The sequence below is a fragment of the Pteropus alecto genome, unplaced genomic scaffold (genome assembly GCF_000325575.1).
Source record: "Pteropus alecto unplaced genomic scaffold, ASM32557v1 scaffold3, whole genome shotgun sequence".
Taxonomy (NCBI): Eukaryota; Metazoa; Chordata; class Mammalia; order Chiroptera; family Pteropodidae; genus Pteropus; species Pteropus alecto.
Window position 1 is genome coordinate 33,718,798 of NW_006442484.1, and position 27,418 is coordinate 33,746,215.

A 27,418-nucleotide genomic window follows, 5' to 3' on the forward strand; every position below is an offset into this window, starting at 1 on the left:
AACATGGATTTATAGGGACACTATTCAATTCAGTGCAACCACATGATCTAGCCATTCCACTCCTAGGTATTTATCCCCTTTCCCAGATGAAAGCATACATCCATACAACATTTGCACATGGATGTTAATATCAGCTTTATTTATAATAACCAAAACTGAAAACAACTCAGACGTCCATCAAGGGATGAATGGATAAATTTAGCTATATCCATATAATGGAATATTACTCAGCAATAAAATGCAATGAACTATTGATGTATGCAACAACATGGCTGCATCTTAAAATAATGCTTAGTGAAAGAAGTTAGACAAAAAAAAAAGGCATATACTTTATGACTATTTGTATAAAATTCTGGAAAAAAAATGTAAACTAAATTGTGGTGATGAAAAGTTAATTAGTGGTTGCCCGTAATGTTAATGGAAATGGGGGATAGTGAGAGGAAGGAGACTTAGTTTAGTTAAGAGGGAATGGACAAATATTTCAGACAGGAGGAATGGAGGCAAGAGTAGACATAGGTGGAGAAACTCTTGTAGCAGAGAGAGGTTCTGGGAGCGTAGAGGCTAAATGGAAATCTGAGGATAGGTCCAAAATCATGTTAAAAACCTTTAAGCTCAAGCCATCAGGAAGTCAATAGGGGGTTTTACTGTGACCAGATTTATGTATTACATTTTAGAGAATGTTCCAGATGTAGTATGGAGAATGGATTGGAGGTGAACAATTCATAAGGGTTAGGAGGCTGCTGAAGGGATCTAGATAAAGAAATAGCTCTTATCTGCATTAGAAAGAACACAGTGGACAATTGGGAGAAGTGAACACACATTTTGACTTGTTTAAGAGGAAGGATCATCAAGACTTTGTGTTTGGCCGAGTGTGCTGGGGAGAAAGAGAGTTGTCAAGAATGACGTCCCATTTCTGGCATGGCCAATCTAATAGCTCCATCCAATGAGAAACACGTTTCAGGAAGGAGTATGATTTCAGTTTGTGATAAGATGAGAGGCTTATGAGACATCCAAGTGGAAATGGCCAGGGAGCAATTGCATATATGGGTATCAAAGTCAGAAACGAGATGGGAGCAGAAATTAGAGGATACGTGTGGTTGATAATTAAAGCCATGGGAGTAGATGTGGTTGTTGTAGGTGAGGAGAGAAGGGAAGAGGCCTGAAAAGAATCAGGGAACAACAACATTTAAGGAACAGCTAGAGAAGCAGACTGAGGAGTTAGGCGTCTGGAAGCTGAGGAGGAGTGTTTCAAGGAGAGAACCATCAACAGCTTCCCATGCTCTGGAGAGGTTGAAGAATTTAAGGACAGAAACGTGCACTGGATTTAGGGACATGGAGGTAAGTTATGACCTTGAGGAGAGTGCTCCTAATGGTTGGAGGCAGAAGGTGCTTTGGTAGCTTGGGGATGACTAGAAGCAGAGACATCAAAGGTAAAGAACTCCTTCAAGAGAAGGAGAAATAGCTGCACGGGTTGTATGTATGTGATTAAGGATGAGTTTTGTTTTTTTCGTTGTTACTATTCTTATTTTTTAGATGAGAGACTTGAGAATGTCTGAATGTTGATGGGTAGGTTCCAGAAGAGAGGAATAAGTTGGTCAAAGATATTTACTGTTGAAAAGTCAAAGTGAGGTCATTTAGAAGACGAAAGTTTCCAGGATAAAAGTAAAGGATTCACTTTAGAAAGGAAGATGATGCCTCCCATTAAAGCAGGAACGAAGGAAATGGTTGTAAACACAGGTAAGTCTGTAAGCTGAGAGTAGAGTTAAGTGTTCTCTCATCTGCTAGGTTCTAGTTCCTCTGTGAAGTAGCAGGGTGATTCATCTGCTGAGATACAGGAGAGAGCTGGAGTTGGAGAAGGGAGGTGAGACTGGCTCTGATGTCCACAGAGAGAGCTGCTGGGGAAATGTATGTGGAAATCTGGGCATCACCAGGAACCAGATGTGGCCAGGGACCACGAATTTACAGTGGATCATGTATTTTCTTAACAATGCTCAGCAGTTCATACACATGCAGGGAGAAGATAGACGCTGAGCTTCAACCAGACCAGTGCCGCCCCATCAGGGTGTTACAATCAAGAGATTTGAAGACATTGGCAAGGAAACGGTTGATAACGATGGTGTGATGTTGCCGGTCTTGTTTCCATGATCGTAGATGGGTAAGTGGAGGTACACAGATAGGAATCTGGGGCCAGCCTGTCAATTTCAGGTCCTGGCTTTGTCTAGTTGTGTGACTTAGGTCAGCTGCGTGACCTCCAGTTGCCTTAGTTGCCACATCTGCACAATTGGCATAATGATAGTGCCATTTCATTGGCTTGTTATGGAGATAAAATGAGTTAATAGCTGAAAAGGACTTAGAACAGTGAGTGACACATAGTAAATATTCAGCAAAGGTTGTTTCTATTAATAATTGTTATTACTTAAAACAAGTAAAGGATATTGGGGGGTAAACAAAAAATGAGTATTGATTTGGTTTCTAGCTGGGTGAAAAGAAAAGCCATGTTCTTGTCCTTATTTCTTGTTAGTAGCTGCTATATATAAAGTGCTTGCCATGTGCCAGGCTTTGCTCGTGGTGTGGTCATTAAAAGGTTGGACTGCCTGGGAAGGAGTCTGCTCTGTGGTTATGCCAAGTCATTGCACCTCGCCCAGCCTCAGTTTTCTTTCTATAAAATGGAGTAATAAGAGTGCTCTCCTCATAACATATGAGAAGCACCCATAACCTGGCAAAAAGAGAGCTCATGAAACGTAACTATGATTATTAGATAATATCCACAACAATTACTCCACGAGGCAGGAATTACAATCACTATATACTGATGAGGACACTGAGTTTAAGTGATTTATTGTTAAAGCTCTACCCTGGGCTAACCATTAACTTCATGTAATAAGCTATCTCATTAAGAGGAAACTGTACCGTAGATAAAAGAGAATCTTGGTTTATGTAAGACATGAGTTTTTTAACCTATTTAATATGTATTTTTAGCAGTTTTCCCAGCCATTTATTAAACACTTCCGGTTGTGTTTAAAATAGTACTTCATGTTGTGATTTAGCAGCACCATGGCATTTCGGCTGATAACACCCACAGTGGCTGGAATACTAAGGGGAGAAAACAAGTGAAAATTCGTTGGGCCAAGGGTCAATTTCAATAGCGAGTTAATGAACTAGTTTTTCACCTCAGTCCAGGCAGCAATTTATATCAATTTAATTTAATCAACTGCTTTCCTGGTGTGATATTTAGCCAGAAAGTTCCACTCACTTGGAAGTTTTGATTGAGCTTGCCCTGACTGGGTCTGCACAGGATGCCTTGAATCTGCCCCGTTCAGTGCATAGCCTAATTTCTGCACTCTCGTGCTTTCCTTTTGCTGCCCATGTGTAACCTTGTTGAGGATGTGCAGGGGAAGCAGGCAAAGGGGCCTGAATCCGTTAAAGAAAGAGGAGAAACCTCTGCTGAGAATGTCCACCAGCAGCACACGTTCTTGGGAAACTAGCTGGCCCAATAATGCTCAGAGCTCATTGTAGTCAGAGTCTCCTAGGGAGCTTTTAAAAACCAATATGCAGGCTCCCAGCCCCAGATGTTCCGATTCAAGTGGTCCGGGGTGGGACCCTGGCATCAGTATTTTTTTTAATTCCCAAGTTTATTGTAATGTATAGCTAAGGTGAAGAACTTTTTAGTCTGTGCTCAGAACCCATGTGGAGTTCTGTCTAAATGGATGAGGACAGGAGGTAATGTTTCAGATAGGAAAAGGAAGTGAAATCTATAATAAACCTCTCAGTTGGGGGAGAGGAGGGTGATTTTAGAAATGAAATTTCCAGTTGGCTATGTTATAATTACAGAGGGAGGAAGGAGCAAGACTTAGGAAGCCACAGCAGATATGGCATGGCTGTCATTTGAGAATGTTACTGCCTGACTCTAGGGAATCAGCGAATTGCCTGTTCAGGCCTTGCATCTCTGGTTGTTACCCTACAGGATATAACTTTCCTAGAATTTAGGTGGAAAGGTTGGGAAGCGATCAATATTTATTTAACATCTATTAATCATTTTCTAGTAATTTAGATATTTTCTTTCATTTATTACTCAGAAAAGTGTATTAGATGGTTTTTGTAATCACCAATGCTCCTTTTAAATTAAAAGAAATAAGATAGAGAGGTCGCTGCACCTTTTGATTTTCATCTGAAGATTCCTCTGATTGAATCCAAGCAGAATCTGTGGGTGTGCTCGCACCTTGAAGGAGTAGGTATACGCAAAGGGGAGAATGAGGAGGCAGATAAGGAATAGGGTAGAACTGATAGGTTAAAAATCTTCCTTTCTTTATTTCTTAGCTATGCTACTTTGGTCAAATTATATAATCTTGCTGAGTTTTATCTCTACATGTGAAGTAATAAATACTTACCTTGCAGGATCATTGTAAAATGAGAAATAATGTGAACCAAGAGCCAGCCACAAGTGGAGCCTCCAGAAGTATAGCCACAGCCATTCTCAGGAAGAGAAATGATCCTAACGGATCAGGGACAATGAGCCTCTCGCGTGTTCATTCTTGTCTCTTTGTGCACACACAGAGGATTGGAGACTTTGTCAAGTTTTACTTCTAAGCCAATTTAAAATCCTAAAGCTCAGAGTAGAAGAGATAATGAAGATTAGGCATGAGATAGTCATGGGGCTATAAAAAGAAACTTGCAAGCAAAGGTACTCATCTACACTTTTTTAGGTTAAACTAGTTAAATATTAGAGTTCAGTGTAGCTTTCTGAGAAAAGGTCTGCAAAGGTCAATGAATATAGCATTAAGAAACTGGCCAATCTGCTTTGTATTGCTAGTTCTTCTAGAAATCATCCAAGGCATACTAAGTTTTTCCATAGCTCAATTTTCTTTCTAGGTTAAAATAAGAATCATAGTGTTACCAAATGTCTAGCTTTTATAAAAGGGGGAAGATATGAACAGCTAAATGACAAGGAATTCATGAATAAAACTTAATTTTTTCCTATATTATGTTTATGAATCAATATGTAGTTTTGTTTCTGCAGAACTGCTTTATTTATATTTTGTTACTAGGAAAAAGCAATTGATTAATACAAGGCCAGAAACTTCAGCCTTTTAAACTAAGATCGATAGACTAAATAACATTTAAATATATTCTTAGTGATTACGGTGAATTATAAAACTATAAAAGACCTTTGTTGTAATCTTATTGAAATAAAATTGACAAACAATTGCACAAATTTAAAATGTACAATTTGAAACGTAATTAAAAAATAAAATAAAACAAAAATAAATAAATAAATAAATAAAATGTACGATTTGAAAATTTTTGACATAACTATACATCTGTGGAACAATTATTATAATCAAGATAGTAAACATATCCATCCCCTTATAAGTTTCACTATGTTCCTTTGTAAGCCCTTTCTCCTACCCTCCCCATCCCAGACCCTAGTCAACTATTGGTCTGCTTTCTCTCACTACAGATTAGTTTGCAATTCCCAGAATTTTATATAAATGAAATCACACAGTATAAACTTTTTTTTTGTATGTGTGAGGAAGGTCTGGCTTCTTTCACTCAGAATAATTATTTTGAAGTACAGCCATGTTTTTACATGCATTAATAGTACATTTTTTCTGTTGCTGAGTAGTATCTCATTGTATGGTTATTCCATAATCTGCTTATCTGTTTACCTATCGATGAATATTTGGTTCATTCCCAGTTTTATGCTATCACAAATAAAGTTGTTATGAATATTTATATATAAATCTTTGCATGAACATATCTTTTAATTTTTTTTGGGTAAATACTTATGAGTAGAATAACTGAATGATATTGTAGTTATGTCTTTTAACTTTTTAAAAAACCACCAAAGTGTTTTCCAAAGTGGCTGTTCCATTTACATTCCCACTGGTAGTGTGTGAGAGTTCTAGGTCCTCCACATCCTGTTATGGGTTGTTTTGTATTCTTCCCAAAGCTCTTAAATCCTAACTCCTAGTACTTGAGAATGTGACCTTATTAGGAAACAAAAATCTTTGCAGATGATTAAGTTAAGATGAGGTCATCATGACTGGTGTCCTTATAAAAAGTGGACACTTGGACATAAGAACAGACATGCACACAGGAGAGAACACCATGTGAAGATAAAAGTGGAGATTGGGGTGATGCATCTACAAGCTAAGGAATGCCAGAACTGTCCAGCAAACCACCAGCTAGGAGAGAGGCATGGAACAGATCTTTCCTTCACAACCCTTAGAAGGAGCCAACCCTTCCAACACTGATTTTGGACATCTAGCCTCCAGAAATGTGAGACAATATATTTCTTTTGTTTAAGCCACCTAATTTGTAGTACTTTGTTGTGGGAGCTCTAGGAATCTAATATACCTGCCAACACTTGGTTTGGTCAGTCTTTTAAATTTTAGCCATCCTAATAGAGTATAGTAGTAGTTCATTGTGTTTTAAATTTACGTTTCTTGTACAGCGTGGTGATTATAGTTAATAAGTATGTATTGTATATTTGAAATTTGCGTAGAGAGTAGGTCTTAAATGTTCCCATCAAAAATAAAAGTAAAAATGTGAGGTGCTAAATTAATTAATTTGATTGTGGTAATCATTTTACAATATACATGCATATCAAACCATCTGTTGTACATTTTAAATAGATACAATTTTATTCATCAATTATACTTCAACAAATAAAGAGAAATAAACTTGTATTTCTCTAATGACTAATGATATTGAAAATGTTTTCATGTACTTTTTTGATGTCCATATAGCTCCTTTGGTGGAGTAGCTGTTCAAATGTTTTGTCTGTTTAAATTTTTTTTTTTTAATACTGAGTTTTGAGAGTTCTTTATAAATTCTTGTGATTTCTAATAAAATTCCATTATAGTCAAAGAACATACGTTGTTATGACTTGAGTTCTTTTAGATTTATTGAAACTTGTTTAATGGCATGGAGTATAGTCTATTTTGTTGTTTGGTAAAGTGCTCTAGGAATGTCAGTTAGGTAAGCTGAGACTATTGTAGGACCTTGTTTATTTCCTGTCTCTCAGAAATCACTTTCTTTATTGCCTGATGTTCAGTGTCTCGAAAACCATTGTTTCATGTATTTAGTTTTTGTTCTTGTTACAGGTGGGAGGGTAAATGTAGTCCCTGTTACTCCATTTCTTTTAGAAGCAGGAATCTCATCCCTTTTTTTAAGGTATATTTTTTCTCATATCTGCATTTGACCCCCATACTAGCTTTGGATGAAGAAAAGAAGTCAGGAAATAAAGACTAGCATAAGGAACTCTAGAAACTGTACTATAAAATTTTTTAAAATGGCTTATGACTTGCTTGGTTTTTCCCAAGGAGTATTTGTGTGTGTGTGTGTGTGTGTGTGTGTGTGTGTGTGTGTGTGTGTAAGCATTAATACATAAATGCATTTCACACTTATCTAAAACATATTTCACAACCAATAAGTAAACTTAGAAAACAAAATCTGAGCAAACTAGATGTAAAATCTTCGAAGCATGTTACTGAAGTCTCTGGGCTCAAATGTCTTTTTTCTATTTAGAGGGAACACTTCAGACCTACACTCTTATATTATGATTGATTCTAACATTGGGATATCAGGTTTTAACTCAATTGCACAGAAACAATATTTGAAGGACAAGGGGGCTGCACTTGGCATTCACGCTGAGAAGCCTGCTGAGCTGTTCTAGTACGCCAGCAGCCGCACCTCTCCAGGCCAGGCCAAGTCTGAGGCTTCCCATTCACCTTAGGCAGTGTGGGAAAAACACTGACCGGCTCTTCCCTTCACCTTCCTTTTTCTAGGCTCCACGAAGACCATTTGCCTTCCTTTATCACTGTCTTTCCTCAGACCATACAGTAGAAAATACCATCAATTGTCTTATGGTTTTCTTATAGAAATCGCAGTCCAGTCTTATTCTAGTCTAGTTGCCTTACTTTTATTTTCGGATATTCAGATCTTCCTGAATCACTTATTTGAAAATGGTCTCTTGGGTTATTTCTACAAGGGGTTAATCATCTCCAGTTGTACTGATTTTTACTAGTTTTGTTTCCAGAGTAATTTAATTTCCTGCTCTGGGGATGGCACACTCCCCCTCCATGGGCTGGATAAAGGTATGCCATGCTTAAACCAAATCACCCAGGCAGCATAGCAGTTCTTTCTACCCGTTTCTATACCCTCCAGTGTGACCAAATACTCTGACTTCTGGATTTCTCCTGAGTCCTTTGCTTTTAATTGTCTTCCCTGAGGGGGTTGTGTGACTCACCTATGTGAGCTACAGAAAAGCTGTGCATCTCTTTTTACTAGATCTTTCTATGTTTTGACTTGTGCTTTCTAGTCAGGCAAATTCTTGTTTGTTAGTAATAGCGATTATTTTCAAGAAAGGCTAAACCCAAATCTGAACTGGTCTTGGCTTGTTAGATCAAGTTTCTTAAAAAACGAAATCTGAAATCTGTCACTTGTATTTGATATTTATCATAAATAGTTGTGGCCTTGCTATTCCCATCAGTAATCTTAAATTTATCTGTAGGTCCTCATAACCTACATTATTCCTCCACTCTCTGTCCCTAATTTTCCTCCTGCGATTTGCTTCGTAAGCTGTCCCTCTGGGAAGACTGGCTAGGGAAAGGACCGAGTGAGATATATTATTGTAAAATTATTCTTAGAGCCCAGCAATGACTTCTAAGGGGCCATAAATGTTAATTTGAGAAATGTTGTTTTAAATTGTTTTTCCTTCATCTACATCCATATCAAATATTTCTATCCTCAGAGTCCCAAAACTTTCCAAGTGTCAGCACCCAGGGGGTACGAACAAAGCTTTTATAACATTCAGACCTGAATTTTGTTTCCTATCTTCCTCACCATGATAGCTGGAAGATTCAAGGGACCCCTTCTGAGGTTCACACTCACCCCTAGTTTCTGGGAATCCTCAGAGGGCACCTCACATGCCCCATGGCAACTTGTTGGTACTCCTTGGGGCGGCTGCATCCAGAGCTGTCTGCAGGGCACCATGCACAGACCCAGAATGCTGCTCTACGCTCCACTGCCTGAGCTGGGCACCTGCCTTCAGGCCCCTCCTGAGGCTCCTGTCACTCACTGTACTCTCTGTCTCCAGATCTCTGCTCAACCTGTAGCCCTGGCAGGTATCTGCTCCACTGCTGCTGTTTACCTCCTCCCTCAGTGTGTTGCCCTCCAAACCGACAGAGCCCATCTTCTTTTGACCATGGGAAGCAGCTTCTCTCTTCTGTGTCCTACTGTCTTCAAAGGCTCCCCACAGTAGACTAATTGGGCCCCGAGTATTTAACGTCAGTTTATATAGAATTTTTTAAGGGCTGGTTTAAGAAGCTGTCACCATTTTCACCCAGAACCAGCATTCTCTTACAGCCTGACCCTTATTCTGAGTTTAACTTATGGTATCAGAGAACTTTCTATGTTATTCCTTTTTATGCAGTTCACGTTTCTTCCTTAAAATTTGTCTTCTGTTTTACATCCCCAGTTCTTCGATCACACTTAGATCTCAACCTTGGATATCCGGATCTTTTTCCAAGAGGGCGATTATTGGAAGCACTCAGTTAATGAAAACAGCTACCATTTACCGAACATTTTTGGAGCACATATGTCAAATATTTTAATATATTTCTTCATTAATTCTCACAACCCTAGGAAATTAAGGTGCAATAGTGATATAATGTGTGCAATAGTGATATAATCCAGAACCAGATTGAAGACAGAAATATCTGTCAGATTATTCTCTTCCCTGTGAAATTCTCATATGTGAAGTTAAAACACAATTAAATATTCATATCCTGTTACTGCTGAAATCTAAGCTTAGATATTGAATGGTAACTTCGTGTGCTGAGAAAGTAGCCCTAGAACTAAAGGATGAAAATGACGATGTGTGCTTTCCTGTGTCCATCTGGAACTGAAACTATTGTCAGGTTTTGGAATGAACCATAGAATTTTCTAAAAGCATGAGTTGGTTATCTCTTAAAATGAACAGCAGGTTTGATTAAATCAGATGATGACTGACCATGACCAAGAAAGCCTCAGAGAAAAACATTGTATATTTTCTTTTTCGCCTCTATGACAAATTTATATCTTTTATTATGCCCGTGTTTTCAATCTTCTTTTATTTCTATTTCCCTTCTCCAATTCTATCTTCCTAGTAAAACAGTTTCCAAAATCTGACATACTTCTTGAGATCAATGAAATAGGCATTTAATATATGAAAAATATGCAAAATACGCTTAACAGCTATTCTACTTAATTTAAATTTTCATGATCCCACTGTAGTGTTTATAAAACTAATAATATTCTTAGAGAATGTAGTAGAATATAGTCACTTACAGAAGGAAATGAATAAACAAATAGATATAATTTTTATTTAAAAAAGAAAATAAAACGAAAGTGATTAATCAAAGGGGAAAATTATAAAACAACTGTTGAGTTTATTAGTAGCATTGAAATGTGTTTTTTGTAAGATACTTCATAAAGATGATAAGTTGAATGCAGGACATTTTATACAGTATAGCCTAAGAACTTTTAAAAGAAAATTTAAGTAAATGATAATCATCATCTTTAATTTTAAAAAGACTAATCACAACTTATACCTCCACTAGCTTGTTTCAGAACCAACACAAAACAAAGAAAAACAAAACAAGGGCTTCGGAATAACCCACACTAGAGAGACTTCTATGCCACTATCATTATCATTTTCTGGCTACTTGTGCCATCATCATCACCCCACTCTTGCCTGTCTCTTCTAATTAATCAGCTATCAAAGCGGGAGAGGGCATTTGTCCACTTTTCCCTCCAAGTTCTCTTTCTTGCCAAGCTGGTGGGGCCCCTTCTGGTGCAGTGAATGAAAGCCTGCCAGCGCTTACTTCCGCTGGTACCAGCCCCGGAGGGAGCAGGGCAGCTCTGAGGACAGCAATGCGTGCCCTCAGCGAAGACATTGTAGGAAGAGGGAGTCTCTCCTGTCAGACAACCGGTGCCACCCATTTAACATAAAACAGCAGGGTTTCCAGGAAATGCTGGTTTGGTTGTGCAAGTCACTGTAGCTGAGAGGAGATTTCTTAACTTGCTAAGACCCCTCCCTCCAAAACCTGCTAAGCTTTCCCCCAGAACTCATGATATTGAACTTCACATGTGTGTGGATAGTGGCAGTCCTCAGAGGCATCTGCCTTTAAGGGTGGCAAGCAGGGCTGTAGAATAAGAGCTGAGCCAGACATGCCCCACACTGATTCTCAGGCTCACTAATTTGGTTAGTTAGAGTCTAGTGACCTGAAAGGGCCGTTATTTTATAGCTAGATTTCATCATAACCTTGCAGTTAAGCCTCCATGGCTCAGCGCAAATCCATTACTACTTTTGGGAAAGCAACTCTAAGGCATATCCGACCAGGGGCAGGTGAGTAGTAGCACTTTCCTTCGCATACAGAGGAAGGGGCAGAGCAAAAGATGAACCCAGTCAGTGACAGTCAGTATAGCACAGTGGTTAAGACCGAGGGCTTTGGAGGAATACTTGCTCAGGTCCAAATCCCTCCCTTGACATTTATAAACTTGGTACCTCTGGGCAAGTCCCTCAACTTACTAACGGTTTCCCTGTTAGTAAAGTGGAAAAAACAATACAAGCCTCTCAGGGACTAAAAGTGGTAAGATAGATAATATATGCTTTTCATAATGCTGGTCATAGTAGATAATAGAGGTGGCTTTTATCATTGCTACACCTTTAGAATTTGTAAGACAGTGTAGCACAGTGGTTAAGAACATAGATTTCACATCCAGGTCACTTGGGTTCGAATTCTGACTACGAATTTGCTAGGTGTGTGACCTGGGCAAGTTACTTAACAGCTTTTGCCTCAGTTTCCTCATCTGTAAAATAAGAGATAATAATACCACCCCATGCGATGATTGTGAACTCTGAATGAGTTAGATTATATAAAGCACTTATTATGAGCTAGATTATATAAAACACTAAAAATGAGTTAGATTATATAAAGCACTAAAAATAGATGTTATCTATTTTTATTAACATTGTAAGCTTTTTAAAGCTAGTAAAATAAGAAAGAAATAATACATGTATATGTTAAGATACATTTACTATGTAGCAATAGATATAAATAACAAGCAATAGATACAAATCTAGTAAGATATGTATGTTAAAATAAGAAATATGTGTGTGTGTGTGCTCATGCACACCTATGTTAGGTATAGCAAGTCCAATGAGATGAAAAAAATGAACATAGTGACTTTTTACCCAGTCAGTTATCGACAAGCAATAGGGACCATGATGCACTAGCTTTAGATGTTGACCTGGATCAAGGATTGGCTGCTATGCAAGGACCATGAATGCAAATATATTTTGGGCTGAAAGAACAAACAGTACTTGAAAACTAAGTTTCCTCATAAAACGCGTACATAAGAATCACAAAGGTCAGATTGAAATTTCAAACGAGAACGAGAACCATTTGTAAAGTCTTGAAGTTGCTAATGACACCAGAAAATGTGTGTGAGTTGAATCTGTGCCTTCCAGAGCCTGCTTTCTCCCAGAATCTAGCTCCAGAATGAGCTTAAAAGAAGACTTCTGGGGTGCCCATGCTGCTCTCTCTTTGTTGATTGTGCAGCCAAGAGGGAGAGAATAGAAGATCAAGCATCCTAGCCCAATGTCTAACATCCAGTATTCTGACCTATTAAAGGAACCACTTTAATAGTGAAGCCCCAAACACTTGTTTCCTTGCTTTTTAGGTGTGTTGATTTGAGTCTGCTGCAATGTAATAAAATTTAACAGAAGAGAAAACTTATGTTTATCACATTTTGTTCAATCCCTGTTTCCCATTTTCTCTGAATAAGGATTTTTTTCCCCATTTAGATTCCCATAACATGAGGATGATACAAAATTGATACGATATTTAAATAAATTTGCTCTGAGAAGTCGGCTTTCTCCTGTAGTTTCGGAATATTATCGTTAAGGTTGCTTCTCTAATATCATGTCCCTTCAAGAACTGCTTGAAGGAATGGTTGTGGAGAGGTGAAGAGATCAAATTGGAGGACTTGGGGTTGCTTTGGGAAGATTTGGGGGAGTTCACAGGAGTATTTCACCGCACAATTGTTTCTGGTGATGAGGAGTCTTAAAGGGGAAACTGGACCAAATTAAATTTATCACATGGACTCTTAGCTGAAATCTCCATGTAGCTGGGCCTTCTTGCTTGAAGCTCTCAGGCTGCCTTAGTCAGAGAACAGCCAACCCAAAAAGATGAGAACATTTGAATGAACAGCCAACCAGCCCCAAACCCATATATCTCAATATCACCCACACATAGGTGCTACCCCAAAGACTTTTTCTTCCCTCTTTCCAAACTTTGCAATCTTTCCTGACTCTCCCACACACCCAATCAGGTAAGCTCTTCGTTTTTTTCCCCTTCCCTCATTGGTTCGGTGCTTTACTGTTCAGATCAACTTAGCCTTGCAGTTTTCATTGAAAATGTCTGTTTCCTTTATAACTAGATCCAGCTGCCACTCTGGACTAGAGCACAGGACTTGCTGTGGTCCCCTGGCCCCTAGGGAGTTAGGTGGAAGCTGGGGCTTTACTACCACAGAGACTGTGTGAATTGGTGTCGGGGTGACTCCCAGCTTAGACATGGGAGACAGGTGGTGCCACGTAGATCTGAGTTGCACCTAAACTGGATCCAGTACCCTGGTGTTGTATATATAATTGTTTATTACCTTCTCCCCTACTTGAGAGCACAGGGGCGGCTTATTTTGTTCATTGCTGTATCCACAATCATAAGAACAGAGTCCGGCATATATTAGATACTTAAAAATACTGAGGGAATGAATTTATTGAGCCTCTGCTATATGTCAGGGATTTTTATAGATACGAGGAGGGACAGGCATTGCCACTATCTTACAGGTGAAAAAATTAAGGAGAAAAGTGACTTTCTCCATGTTATTCAAAATAGGAGCAATTCCTGGATTTCCAGACTTCTGGTCTTAATTTACAAAGAACAGTGTGTTTCAGAACATAATTACGCTTGACTCTTGACTTTCTCTGTCATTTTGTAAAGAATGAGCCTTTCAAAGACAGGACTTCTCTAAGCTGACTCCTTTTTCTAGTGTTTTCTTTCTCTCTGCTTATTTTTCCTGATTTGGAAAATGAACATTGGCACCATGGAATCTACCAAATGGATGCTCCGAAAAATGGCGCTACCTGACTGTTTTGGTTAGCTGGGGCTGCCGTAACAAAGTACCAGAGAATGGGTGGCTTACACAACAGAAATTTATTTTCTCACAATTCTGGTGGCTGGAAGCTCCAGATCAAGGTGTTGGCAAGATTGGTTTCTTCTGAGGCCTCTTTCTTTGGCTTGTAGATGGCTCTCTTCTCCCTGTGTCTCCCAATGATCTTTCCTCTGTGCATGTTTGTGTCCTAATCTCTTCTTCTTATAAAGATACCAATTATATTAGATTAGGGCCCAACCTAATGACCTCATTTTAATTTAAATACCTCTTTAAAGATCCTATCTTCAAAAGCAGTCACATTCTAAGGTACTGGGGGTTAGGACTTCAGTATATGAATTTTAAGGTGGGGACCACATTTCAACCCATAACACTAACCCTGTTTTTACAAAATATGGAGTAACATCCAGACTTATTTTAAAAGGCCTTATGATGTGGGTATTGTGATGATGCAGCAAATTATGGCCTGTTTCCTGCTGTCTTCTGCTTTCGGTGGCTGCCTCTTTTTGTTCTTCTTCTTGGCCCCAGACTGAGATCAGCAAGGTGGTCAAAGCAGGTCACATAGGGATCCAGAAATCCAAGAAGCAGGCTTTGTATCAAGCAAATAAAAGGAATTATCATCCATCTAAGGTTCATTGTTTAAATTACCATGTTTATTTATGTCAGCACAAAATATAATAAAACAACTTACAAAAACCCATTTTATCTTCATGTAACATAACTCTTCAGTGAACAGAAGTACTACTGTTAATGTTTTGGCCTTTTCAAGGTCCAGCCTTGGGTCAAAACCATATTCAGAGAAATGTCAAATTCTTCTCTATATATACACATGCGGAAAACTTATATTTTCTAAAATCCAATCCCGGTACTAATACAAAAAATATCACATGTAGAGTGAACACTACTGTTGTGTCATCAGTACTGGAACTTCCTTGTTGCTCTAGATTTCCCCCAGACCTTGGGCTGCAGTCGGGAACACGGGCAGTACATTAGCCCTTTAGATTTCCAAGGTGATTGTTTAGTAATTCTTTTAATATAGCTGTGTACTCCACAAAAGTTCGATTTACCTGAGTTATTTAGAAACCAGAAAAAAAAAAGTTTCCAAGTGATCAACGTGTACAGGTCTATTTGTAAAACTGAAGAAACTTATTATAGATTACTCTGTGCCAATTTAATGGATAAACATGAAGCCTTCATTACATAATGAACTATTCACCTGGTAAAGGCTACATATTATAATTTTCTCAAAGGTAATAAACATTGCACAAAAGTACAAGACTTTACCTACTATTCCAGTAGTTTAAATGCTATATGTTTAGTCTCAGTACATTTTTAAGCAAATGATAGTTATCACTTAACTCACAAAATCTTTCTATGATTTCACTGACTAAAGAGTCAGTCTCAAGCTGTGGAAAGATGAAATGGTGTGGAGCTAGATCTAAATTCTGGACCCATTTCTTCTACTTACTCTGAACTCTGGTTTCCTTATGAGGATCAAAGGAGATGAGAGTGCTTTGTAAAGCAGTATTTACAATAAAAAATATTATTCTGCAGAGTCCATCTCTTCAATCAGCTAATGGTCCCTAATTATCCACATGTATTTTTTTAAGTAAAAAATTTACTTTTTAAAGTAAATGTACGATGCATATTTACCATATGCAGCTAAAATGTCAAGTTGACTTTTACAAATGGGAAAAGAATATAGATTTTAAAAAAAATCTATTACTCATGAAGGACTTTTGTACTTTTGATGTATTTGATTTAAAACCACTTAAAATTTTACTATAGTTAACCCATGTTCCTTTTGTAGTATTGGAGGTCTCTTTGAATAAACTACCTAACCATTTAAAGTAATTTTTAACAAGAAATTAAAACTTCCATGTGACAATTACAGTGTTTAGAAGACTGTGAAACTGAGTAAAATTAATTGAGAAATATGGGAGAAGTAATAGCTCGAAAACTCAGAATTAAGAGGGAAACTGAGTGTAGAAGTTTGTTTTTCAGGTAATTGAAAATAATCTAAATAATAAGATTGTGATTTTTGTTTTTTATTGGTGACTTCCTAATTTATAAATTACTCCTTCCTCATCTGTAAAACAAGTATAATACTTATTTGTGTACCTGACTTAAGTTCAGACAAATCCACAGAAGTTATTAATACCTAATATTCATTCTCACATTTGGGACATCTTTAGAAAAATTACATCCTCTTTGCTGAAATAATATCAGAATCGTTTCTCCTAGATTTTTAAAAAATCATGTAGGAATGGGCAGATTTAGTAAAAGTTTGGAATTAATTGGCAAGTGTAAGATTATGTGTGTAAGATTAAGTGTAAGAGCATACAGTGTAAGATTATGAACTTTGTGACTTTGCTGAGACAAAGACTTCAGGTAGCTATATTCCTGCAACAAATGAGATTCTAATTTCAAACATTTTTCAAATGCAAATCAGGCCCCCATGAATCATTTTGATGATTTTTTTTGAGGCATTAATGCAACAGAGTTAGTATGCCTTGAATGATCCCCATCTCCCCTTTGCTAAGGATATTTCTCTTCTTGATTATTTTGAAACTGCCAACATAGTCTCTAACCTTCTTAGAGAGAATGACTGATCTCTAAATGACCTATTATTATCTTAAACCAACCTCATTTTGAAGCAACAAAAAAAGAAAAATTAAACAGTGCATTAACATTTCATATCAGTGAAACAGAGTTTTCCATGCATAAAGTCATTCTATCCATCCGTGGAAAGGTCTACCTTTTGTTTTTCTCTGTGTTTGTAGGTTACATTTTTAAAGGTACTGGTAGAGCCTCTGTACAGTGGATTGGTTCCCTAAAAGATAATAATAAAAAAAAAAGTTCAGATGAAAGCATGTATACTTTGTTATGACACTGCTTTAATATATCTCAATAATTTCATTGTACATTACCAATTGGAAGAGTCATTCTCAGTCTTGGAAGCCATTTGAATAATTTGAAATTGATTTGATATGTCATACTTTTAGTATTTTAAAATTTATACTTTTTCTTTTTCTTTTTTAATATGCATAACTAGTTCCATATGTGTTTTCTAAAACTCTTACCCTTTTTGGAAATGCACTAAATATGGTTAGAAAACAAGAATTTATCTGTTTTGTTCACTACTATTTTACCAGAATCGAAAAGAATGCTAGCCCATAGTAGGCACTTGGTATTTACTGAATGAATAGAATGAAACAATAGGTGACCCAAAAGTGAAATGTAAAGTAAAAAAGTAAAAACATGAGAAAGGTGAACTGGTAGAAGTATACAAAGATAAATGGCACAAAGATAAATGGCACAGTATTTAAGAAATGCGCTGCTGGTGAGAGGCATCAAACAGGGGCACGAATAATCTTGCTAAAATGAGATCAAAATTCACAAAGAAGAGTGACTAGCTGCTTGAGAGAAGCAGGGAAGGATCCTCAGGACAGTGAACACCTGCTCTGGGTAGTAACAGAACTAGGTGGCTTTTGCTTACTAGATAATAACTGTGTGAATCAGTGGTCACAAGAGGGTGGTGTTTGGAACACTGGACTCGCGAAGGAGCACAGGTCCCAAAGAAAGTCAGGCAAGATGGCTTTGCCCTCGGGCAGTGGGGAGGTTTTGTGCCAATGCCCGGATAATTCAGCTGTGCCATTTGGGCTGTAGATGTTTTTCCAGATGTTGTCACCAGGATCAGAAGGACTATGGCTCTCTAGGTGTTTGAAGAAACACCAAGCTTGATCCTTCTATTTCTCTCCTTTGGTTTAACTGTTCCTGGCAGGCACGAGACCCCTGGGTAAGGTACAGTTTCTTCTCTTCCTCTTTCCAAGGTTGAACACACAGGCTTTGGTATCAGATGGCCTAGGTTCAAACCCAGCTCTACCATGTGACCCTACTTAAGCAACTCCAAGCTTTGGTGTCCTCATCTATGAGGCATTACCAAAATGTCTACCTTGTCCATAGGATAATATACTTTAGCACAGTGCCTGGCACACAGAAAGTTCTCAATAAATGCTGCTTTTTCTTATTAGCTCTTACTTAAAGCTCTTATTCATATTTAGAATTTCCTTTTATGTCCTGGAGAGGGTGATAAAGATATTTTCCCCCTAGATTTTGGTACTCTTAACATTCTCAAGCCCATTTCTGAGTATAAATGGAGTCTTGGTAACACCTCGCATCCTCCAAATTACTAAATCTTATACTTTGGTCTCCTAATCCCATGAATTGTAGAGATGGTAGCGAATTCTAGGTATAGATTTGAAAATACATGATAGTATTTGCATTCGTAGTACATTTCTCTCAGCTCTCAGAAGACCCAGATAAAATTAAAAACATTCCCTGGCTTCTCCCACCTATTGCCCTTGGATTCTCCACAGTGTTCTCATTTTGAGGAGAAATGACCCCTATATCTGTTTTATGTTGCCCAGAGCCAGCGACTGACTTCTGATTAACATGTTACCTTTATTCATGTGCCTTTGGAGAGAGATGCTATCTTGGTAATGAGGGCAAATAGAAAAAGGGTTCCTTGGTGGTGGATGGTGAGCAAAGGCCAAGTCACCATGTTGCCTCTATTCCTGAAATCAGCTTGGATAAATCTGAGAAGCCTCTGGTCTCTATTTAGTCCTACTGCCATAAGAACTTAGAATTTGTTTTTGTTTTTGTATTTCATTTATTTATTGTTTATTTATTTACTTTTAACATTTTATTTTTTTATTTTTTCCCCTTCACCCCTCCCCTCTGGTAACCACTAGTCCATTGTCCATGTCCATGAGTCGCTGAAGAACTTAGGATTTGGAGGGTTCATGCTAATGTGGTCTTAGATGCAGGTAGAATATCATTTGCAAACAAAAATCACATATGGAATTCTATTAAGTTTAAGGGACTATAAACTATTAAGTTTTAGTTGGTTACAAAAGAATAAGGAACTCAATTGAAGAGGAAAGATGAAAAAAATAAGAAGTCCAGGGTGAGGATAATGGGTGGAGCACTGTCCTGGACGAAAAGGATGACTTAGGGAACAGAAAAGACACTGTGAAAATTCTGAGTAAATGGCTGTGAGAAGGGCCAGCTTAGATCTGCACAGGACTAGAAACTCTTTTGCGGGCCCCATCCCATATCATGTCAAATAAATTACACTGCACTCCACCCCACTCTAAATATATTTTATATGCACTATAAAGGAGGTGATGAGTTACAATTGACTGAATACACCATGTTATTTTGTAAGTATTAGTTGAATGTTTAATTTTGATTGTGCAGTTTTCATTCTGTATTTTGAAGCAACAACTTCATTTATTCATTTATGCTAACAGGTGGATGAAGTAGACACCACTGTAATAGGAGGGTCAGGTGAAAGTTTAAAGGTGGAAGAAGAGAAAGTATATACTGTGTGTGGGGGTTGGGGGGGCGGGATGTGGAGGAGGGGGACGGTGGTGTTTCCTGCCCTCAGCTGATGATCAGAGCTCAGGAGAATGAACTCAGATCGGGTTTTGCAGGCAGTGGGAAATGTGGCAATGTCTGTTCCTGCCTCCTCCAGTGGTAAACTCTTATGTAGCATTTCCAGCTGAGACACAGGCTGTGTGGCTCCATTTCAGGTGAGTCTGCACTCTTTCTATGTTTAGACAAGCTTAGGTTTCCCCCAGCCATCTGGGTGACTAGGCCGATTTCCCCAGGGGTTTGGGGATGCTAATTCAGGCCGTGGATACTGTAAATGCAATGGCACATTTTTAGAGCTTGAAAAAGTGGTAATAAGAAAGCTCTCTGTCATGACCCACAGTTTTCTTGATGATTGCCTAACTGCCAAATGCAGACCTGATTTGCTTAGCACAGTACAAAATCAATCTATGACTGCTAGAAATGTCAGAGTGAATTTTTTTTTTTGCCTCTAGTTAATGACTTGTCATCCTAGAAAAAATGTCTAATCAAAGATGAATTTAAATATCTTCTCTTTCTGTTTTCATAAAGAATATGGATGAGGGGTTATTTTTAAAAGTGTAATAAAAGGTAACCTCTCTTTATGGCTGTGGTGTAATGTTTCAGGAGGCAAGAAGGAAACTTTCTCATCCTGTGCCCTGTCTCCTTTAGAGTCCAATGGGGATCTGTGGGTCAGGAGACGTGACTATCCTATTGTCCCTGGAGGTCTCCTGCAGTTTGAAGGCCAGTCAAATTCAGTTCTTCGAGAAGAAATAGATTTTGAATAAAAACAGAATCAAACTGAGGATTCCAAAGTGGATGCACTGAGCAACATTTTCTTTTCCAAAGGATGCATTAGTGAAATTTGAATTGAATTATTTGAATTAAACCTCTTTTGCATCCAAGTGAATAATTAGTACCCAGTCATTATCTAGTCAGGAACATCAAACATTGGTTATTCAAAGGAACTCAGTTTAATAAGGGAATAACATTTTTCATTCATGGTTTTATCTGTTTAATGCATATTTTTGTTCCATTTTAGTTGAAGAAATTGCAAAAATTCAGCATTTGAATTATAGTCATGTTCTGTTTCCTGAGGGAAAACAATTCATGTTTGGGGGAAATTATTTGTTAATTAAAATGTTATTTTAAAGATATTAATCATTTGTCAGTATTCATGCCTTCATATGAGAACATTAAAATGTGCTGGTTGGTAGATACACAACACATAATTGCCCATGTGCTTGTTTGTGGAGCACCTGATTATTATTTCTAGGAGAGTCAAGGCTGAGCTTGGCAGAAGAGGCTGCAATTACGATTACAGCTCTACTCTCTTAACTTGTCTGAGCCTCAGTTTTCTTACATTCAAAATGGGAATATCGAGATGACTTCACAGGGCTGGTGGTTGTTCAATTAACTGCTGCTACTATCTTTTTGTGCCAGCTTAACACATTCTTTTGCCTGGTTGCCCTTCTGACCATTGCCAGACATTTGCTTGACAGTTGGTGAGAGTTAAAAACAGCCATGGCCAGGAGATCACGTGCAGTTAACTGTGCCAACACTTTGACCTCACAGTACTATGTTTTAAGTCACCAAACCAAGTTTTCAGGTTACATTTTACCTTCTTAAGGATGGATATGTTTTATTTTCAATGCACATTCACAATTTGCTTTCCTAAAGGGTTTTGTTTAATTACAAAAAACATCCTTACATACACAAAAGAAGAGGAAAGCTGTATAATGAACATCTCTAGACCCATCATCCAGATTCAACAGTTATCAAGATTTTGCCACACTTACTTCAAGTATCCCTCTTTCTTTTTTGGCTGAATTATTTCAAAGCAAACCCCACCTTTATTTTCTTTCAACCCAAAATCTGGATTATTTTTTAGCAAAGCCATTATACCGTTATCAAACTTGATCAAGTTAACCACAATTCATTGCTATCATTTTAATACCCGGTCTATGTTAACCCTTTTCCAGTTGTCTAATAAAGGTATTTTTACAGTCAGACTATTCAAATCAGACCTATACATTGCATCTGGTTGTTGTGTCTAAAGGCATCTCTAATGAGAAGAAAAAGTAGATAAAATTTTTTATGGTCCATTGTCCTACACTATATATTATGATAATTTCCAAATAACTGCAAAAGATGTAAACATCCCTTATCAAGATAAATGTATCTAAAACATAAAATTCCATTTGCTTTAGGAATTGAAGATGTCACTATAAACTTAGAGAAAAAGCGTTAACACCAGTTTATCTGTGCAGATAGACCCAAAGGAACATTGGGTTTGCTTGCATTTTCTCCTGTGATATTACTGTTTTTAGAATCAGCAATGTAAGGTAATTGCTATTAGATAGCTGGACGCACCATTAGAGATAGAGAGATGAAATTAAAACCATGAAATTGTTTCTATGGGCCTCGAGAAATGTAATTATTTCTCCTGTGGAAAAGAAACAGAGAATATTGGAGTCCTGTTTTGTGTTTGCTTACTGTGAAGAGGAGACACATAAATTATATCTTGAGTACATATATTTAAAGGTTGATACTTTTGGTGTGTTTTTTTTTTTTCAGGTAGCTGTTTGAAATTTATGTTATTCAGAAAAACTAACTAGATGGTATTTAAAAACTCTTCTCAACTTTGCTTTGTAACCTATTGTGAGTAATGAGTATTTCCATAGTAGTTGGCATGAACTGTCTAGTACTCGTGAACATTATTCCATCAGCTATAACATAAGTGACTTATGTTATAAACTTATGTTTAGATACAGCTTTATCAAATGGGGCTTGAGGAGTCCTCCTGGTGGTGAGAAAATAAATGTCCTCAGTGGTCCTGAGTACATCAAGGTTCTGTATAAGGAGTTTCACAAGACTCTTTAGAGAGAGAGAAATCCATTCACTGCACTGAGAGATGAATGGATGCTCTGAGGGCCACCTGGAACCCCAATAATGGACAGAGGTTCCTTTGTCTCCAGTGCAGAACAGAAATCAAAGCCACTGGGGATATGGTGAGAGGAATAGAGAAAGAATATAACATTCTAACTCTCTTTTAGAGCAGGGGAAAGCTGACACGCCATCTCTGCCACAAGACACTTTCTTGCCTAGACAAGGAGTAGCTCTTAAGTGTTCACATACCGTTTGCCACTTGGCCTTTGACCTTTCTGCTTCAAATTTGGCAACTTCTTTACGATCATGAAATGATACCAGCAGCTTCCAAATGCACAGTAGGACGACCCCAATGAGAAGAATAGCCAGTGAAACCCCCAACATGATCATAGGAATGTTTGGAGGTTTTGGACAGTCTGTGGAAACAAGGAAATTTATTTCAAGAAGATGGTACAATTAACATTTTGATAAATATTTCTCATTAAATTTTTCAGCCATACTTTTTCTCCAGTAGAGGAAAAATAGTAACACTTTCTGTTTTGATGATTTTTTTAACTGAGTTACTTGTTGAAGGATAGCCTTATTCCTTCAAAGTAGGACAAAAAGTAAAGTAAGAGTTTGGTTATTCAAAGCAAATGAATATACACTTGAGTGGAAGGCTGAAAAGAGAATCCAAAAGAGCGACGATTAATGCACATGGAATATTTAAGGAACCACAAAAAAGACTACAGTTTAATCACTAAAGATGATCTCCTTTGGGTATTTGATAAAGTAGAAATGGAATGTATGTGTGCATGCACAGATACATACATAATTACTTTTTAATGGATTTTCTTGGAACGAATTGTTTAGGAGATTATATTCAAAATTATATAAAACCTACCCCTCTGAAAAGTTTGCTACTTGCCGCTGCTTTTTTTTTTTTTTTTTTTTAATAGACAGAAGATAATCATGGCTTTTAGTTTTATTTTAACTCTAATGCCTTGTGTCCTGGAAAGTCCCCAGACTGTGTTCAAGAAAAGTGGGGTCGATTCCCATCTGATGTACAGTAGCTGTCTGAAATCCATCAAGTCCTTTGATCTCTCTGTAAAACAAAGGTGTGGGCCTTCAGTGTTCCCTTAACTCCCCTGACAAAAAGTTTAAGGCCTGGTGCTCATGCTTATTAAAACTACAGCTTCCTAGACCTTCCTCTCCCAAGATTCTGATTCAGTGCCTTGGATGGAGCAACAGATTTTTTATTATTAAAAGTATCCGAGGTGATTCTTATCTTAAGAGAAGTTTGGGAAATTAGATGTTCTGTATAGTCCTTTTAACTCGAACATCCTATGAAATGTTATTTTGACTCTATTGACGATATTAATGTAATTTTGCAATTATACAGTATCTTCCCTCATTGACAGCAGAATGACTAATAATCCTTGCAATATGCCTGAAAGATGATATATCTCTTAATGAAACATTATAATTAAGCTCTCCCCTTGTTTTCATGGGGAAAAAAAATCCCACATAAAAATTATCATTAAATATCTGCCTCCCTCTGCAAGAAGTGAAGCAAATCCATGATATCTGGGGAGGAAATGAATCATGCCTAGTTTCTCCTAAATCTTATTGCTTTTAGATATTTAATAAGGAAAGTTATACACCCAAGACTAGTCATGCTGTTTTCAAGGTAAGAATCTATAGCTGGTCTGAATTCGAGCAGAACTAATGGCCCCTAACAGCACGATGTCTGGCCTCACACACTTTCGTTCTTTGGCCAAAGACACCATGTAAGGAGATTATGCAGAAATAAGTAAAGGAGCTGATGAAATAGCAACTGTAGTATGAAGATCTAAAGACCATTCCTAGCATAACAAATGTACCATGGCTGCTTCTAATAGTAACACTCCTGCAAAGAAAGTGGCAGGTATTCATCAATGAGAATATATACTGGCTACATCTGTGACTATGAAATGTGTGGGGTGGGCATAGTATGATCTTGCTCAAAGCAAGATGAAGCTTGCTAAGACCCTGCTGCCAGAATGTGAATTAGGAGGACTCGCCAATTGGGAACAAAAAAGGAGGAACAGTTGTGGCCTGGAAGAGGGAATTATTTTAAGAATTTAAAGTCATTGAGAAATTATACATTTCTCAAGACGAGATTTTAACCCAAGTCCAAGAGCAGGTATTACACAATAGAAATTTCCACTTTTCATACTCTTTTTAGTATTTTTTGAGATGCTCACACTAAGGATGTGTTTCTAAGTGGGAAAAGAGGGCCATCTCCATTGCTGTGTGCAGTCCAATGATGCCTCTCGAGTCCCTGTCAGTGCTGCGCCTAATTCTAAGGTCCCGAGTTTCTAATGCTGCCAGTCTGGTAGCTCTAACACATGTGGCTATTGAGCACCAGAAATATGAATTTTCCAAATTAGATCATGTGATAAATGCAAAAAACACACTGATTTTTAAGACTTGATATAAAAAAAGTAAACTCATTAATAATTTTTTATATAAATTATATGTTGAAATAATGGTATTTTGGATATAATGGATTAAATAATTCAGTATTAAAACTCATTTCACCTGTTTTTTACTTTTCAATGTGGTTACTAGAAAATTTTTAATTATATGTAGCTTGCATTAACAATTTTGTTGGACACTGCTGATCTAACCTATTTTTGGGATTCAAACATTTATTATGATCATACAGCCAGTAGGAGGCAGTATAGCACAGTAGTTAAGAGCATAGACTCGAAGCCAGACTACCAGTTCCCAGACCTGCACTGGACTTAATTGCTGCAAAACCTAACAAGTTATTTAATATCTCTACGCCTCAATTTCTTTACCTGTAAAATGGAAATAATAGCAATACCTGCTTTGTATGGCTTTGAGGCTGTAGTATGAGTAAGGGCTCAATAAATGAGAGCTGTGATTGTTATTGTTATTACTACAAATGCACTCTTCCCCTTTTCCTATCCTCAAGACCTCAAGGGCCTGGAACCTCTAAGTCGGAAGCTGTGGATGTAAGTAACATCCACACCTGCATCCCTGGAAGGCTCCCCAACCATCATTCTTTCTGGGTCCCTTATGAATGCGGCTCTTGCACTGTGAAAGTTTCTTCAGATGTAAGAGAACAAGATGAGGGAAACTCTCCGGACATCCATACCCTGCTGGTGACCTTTCTCATTTTATCTCTTTTCTATCCAGGCCTCCCACCAGCTGCCTTGAGGTCTCTGGTGTTAAAGCTGTGAGGGGGAGGGCGGACTCCTGGGAGTGGGTTTTACCCTCAGGGCCAGGGAAGCTCTGGCCTCTGTAGGAATGTCAAAATTTACCAGGAAAACAGCTTCTGGGAGCTGTCAGGTGACTCCTGTTAAGCCTCAGGCGGGTAACTTTTCCCTCACTTTTACTACTACAAAAGCATAGGGAGAATACAAAGGCATCAGGGCATTTGAGTGCTCTTAGAAGAATGGTATGTTGATGTGCCACTCATACTGCAGGGAAGAATAAAAGGAAAAAAAACCAACAGTTCAGTAATGGGAAGGCATTTATCAGCCAAAGGCATGTCTCTCCTCTCTCTCTCTCTCTCTCTCTCTCTCTCTCTCTCTCTCTCTCTCTCTCTCATACACACACACACACACACACAGAATCAAAATCAAACCAACTAGTTACACAAGCCCCCACATTAAAAACAGACCCTATTCTGGAAGTTTGATTTTGTTGTTTGAAACTAATTTTTCCAATGGAATTAATATTATAAAGAATGGCCTTGATTTCAGAAAAATTTGCTAAAGCCACTGCCATGGTCACAAACAGAGGGGTGGGGTCTAGTAGAAGAATTCAACTATAAAACAGATAATGAGGAGGCAGGTTTTTTATACTATAAAGTAATTTTTCCTTGTATATCAGGATTCACCTTAAATTTTCTTGACTAATGACTTCCATGATGTATTTTATATATGTATTTTGAAGAAGTTGATTTACATGAGATTTTCAAGAGCAAGTCTCCAGGTGCGCTCTGCCTACCTGAGCTTCAAGGTCACAGCCACAATCATAGCCCTGTATCTTGCGTTGTGCCGACCTCTACATCTCACTGACCTTCAGCACTGCAATGTGATATTTTTCTAATAATCTTTTCTTGATTGGTTTATAATGTCCTGAACTTTTTGGTTACTTTGATATTGCTTTGGTTTTTACATTCTTAAGTGATGGCAGTTTGATACTACTCTTGGTTTTAAATTCAGGACTTAATATTTTGACAGCACATCGATAAGCAAGTACGCACAACAAAGCACACGTGCCTTCTGGTCTGCCTTCGTTATTGTTTGGGGCAGAACTTAGGCTCCAAGCTTTTGCGGGGCAGGGGGACAGAGGAGGTTGCTGACAAGGTCTGGAAGGATCTGGTTCAATGCAGTTATCATTTCTGCTGGGAATGTTTAGGGATACATTTGAAATTGAAGACAGATAAGGTGAGGCACCTGTGACTACTTAAGAATGCAGCCAGGGCTGTTAGGGCAGAGTCGCTCAAGGGAGGTCTTGAAGCCTTCTGTGTCAGAGTTGCCGGGCTGTGCATTAGGCCTGATGATTCAGGATGCAGGCATTTTACATGCTCCCCAGGTGCATCTGATATTCGCTAAAATTTAAGAATTTCTCAACAAAAGTACCTTTCCTACTATATATATATAGATAGATAGAGATATAGAGATATATATATAGATATATATATCTATAGACATGCTACCCTGAACAAGCCCAATCCCATCTGATCTTGGAAGCTAAGCAGGGTCTGGCCTGGTTAGTACTCGTATGGGAGACCACCTAGGAAGACCAGGTGCTGTAGGCATAAAATATAAAAAAATAAGGGATTGTAAAATGACAAGGTCCTTGCAATCTGTGAGGTCAACCAAGGGTTGCCTCGCCT

The 27,418-nt window shown here is 37.9% G+C and overlaps 1 protein-coding gene and 1 pseudogene across 12 annotated transcripts in view; one reads left to right on the top strand and one right to left on the bottom strand.

The window, feature by feature from the left end:
* Positions 1-14,473: 14,473 nt before the first annotated feature.
* Positions 14,474-27,418, bottom strand: part of ITGB6 (integrin subunit beta 6) — a 119,364-nt gene continuing 106,419 nt past the window's right edge. For 9 of the 12 annotated variants that reach the window (XM_025039224.1, XM_015596713.2, XM_015596707.2 and 6 more), the window contains 3 exons: positions 22,771-22,937; positions 16,976-17,050; positions 14,849-15,284 (listed from right to left, as the gene is read on the bottom strand). In XM_025039224.1, the coding sequence (XP_024894992.1) occupies positions 15,207-15,284; positions 16,976-17,050; positions 22,771-22,937 (320 nt within the window). In that variant the 3' untranslated portion in view covers positions 14,849-15,206. Of the gene's footprint in view, positions 14,807-14,848; positions 17,051-22,770; positions 22,938-27,418 lie in introns of those variants that run through there. The other 3 variants (XM_015596709.2, XM_015596710.2, XM_015596708.2) reach the window with 2 other exon arrangements.
* LOC112470529 lies at positions 27,222-27,340 on the top strand (annotated as a pseudogene).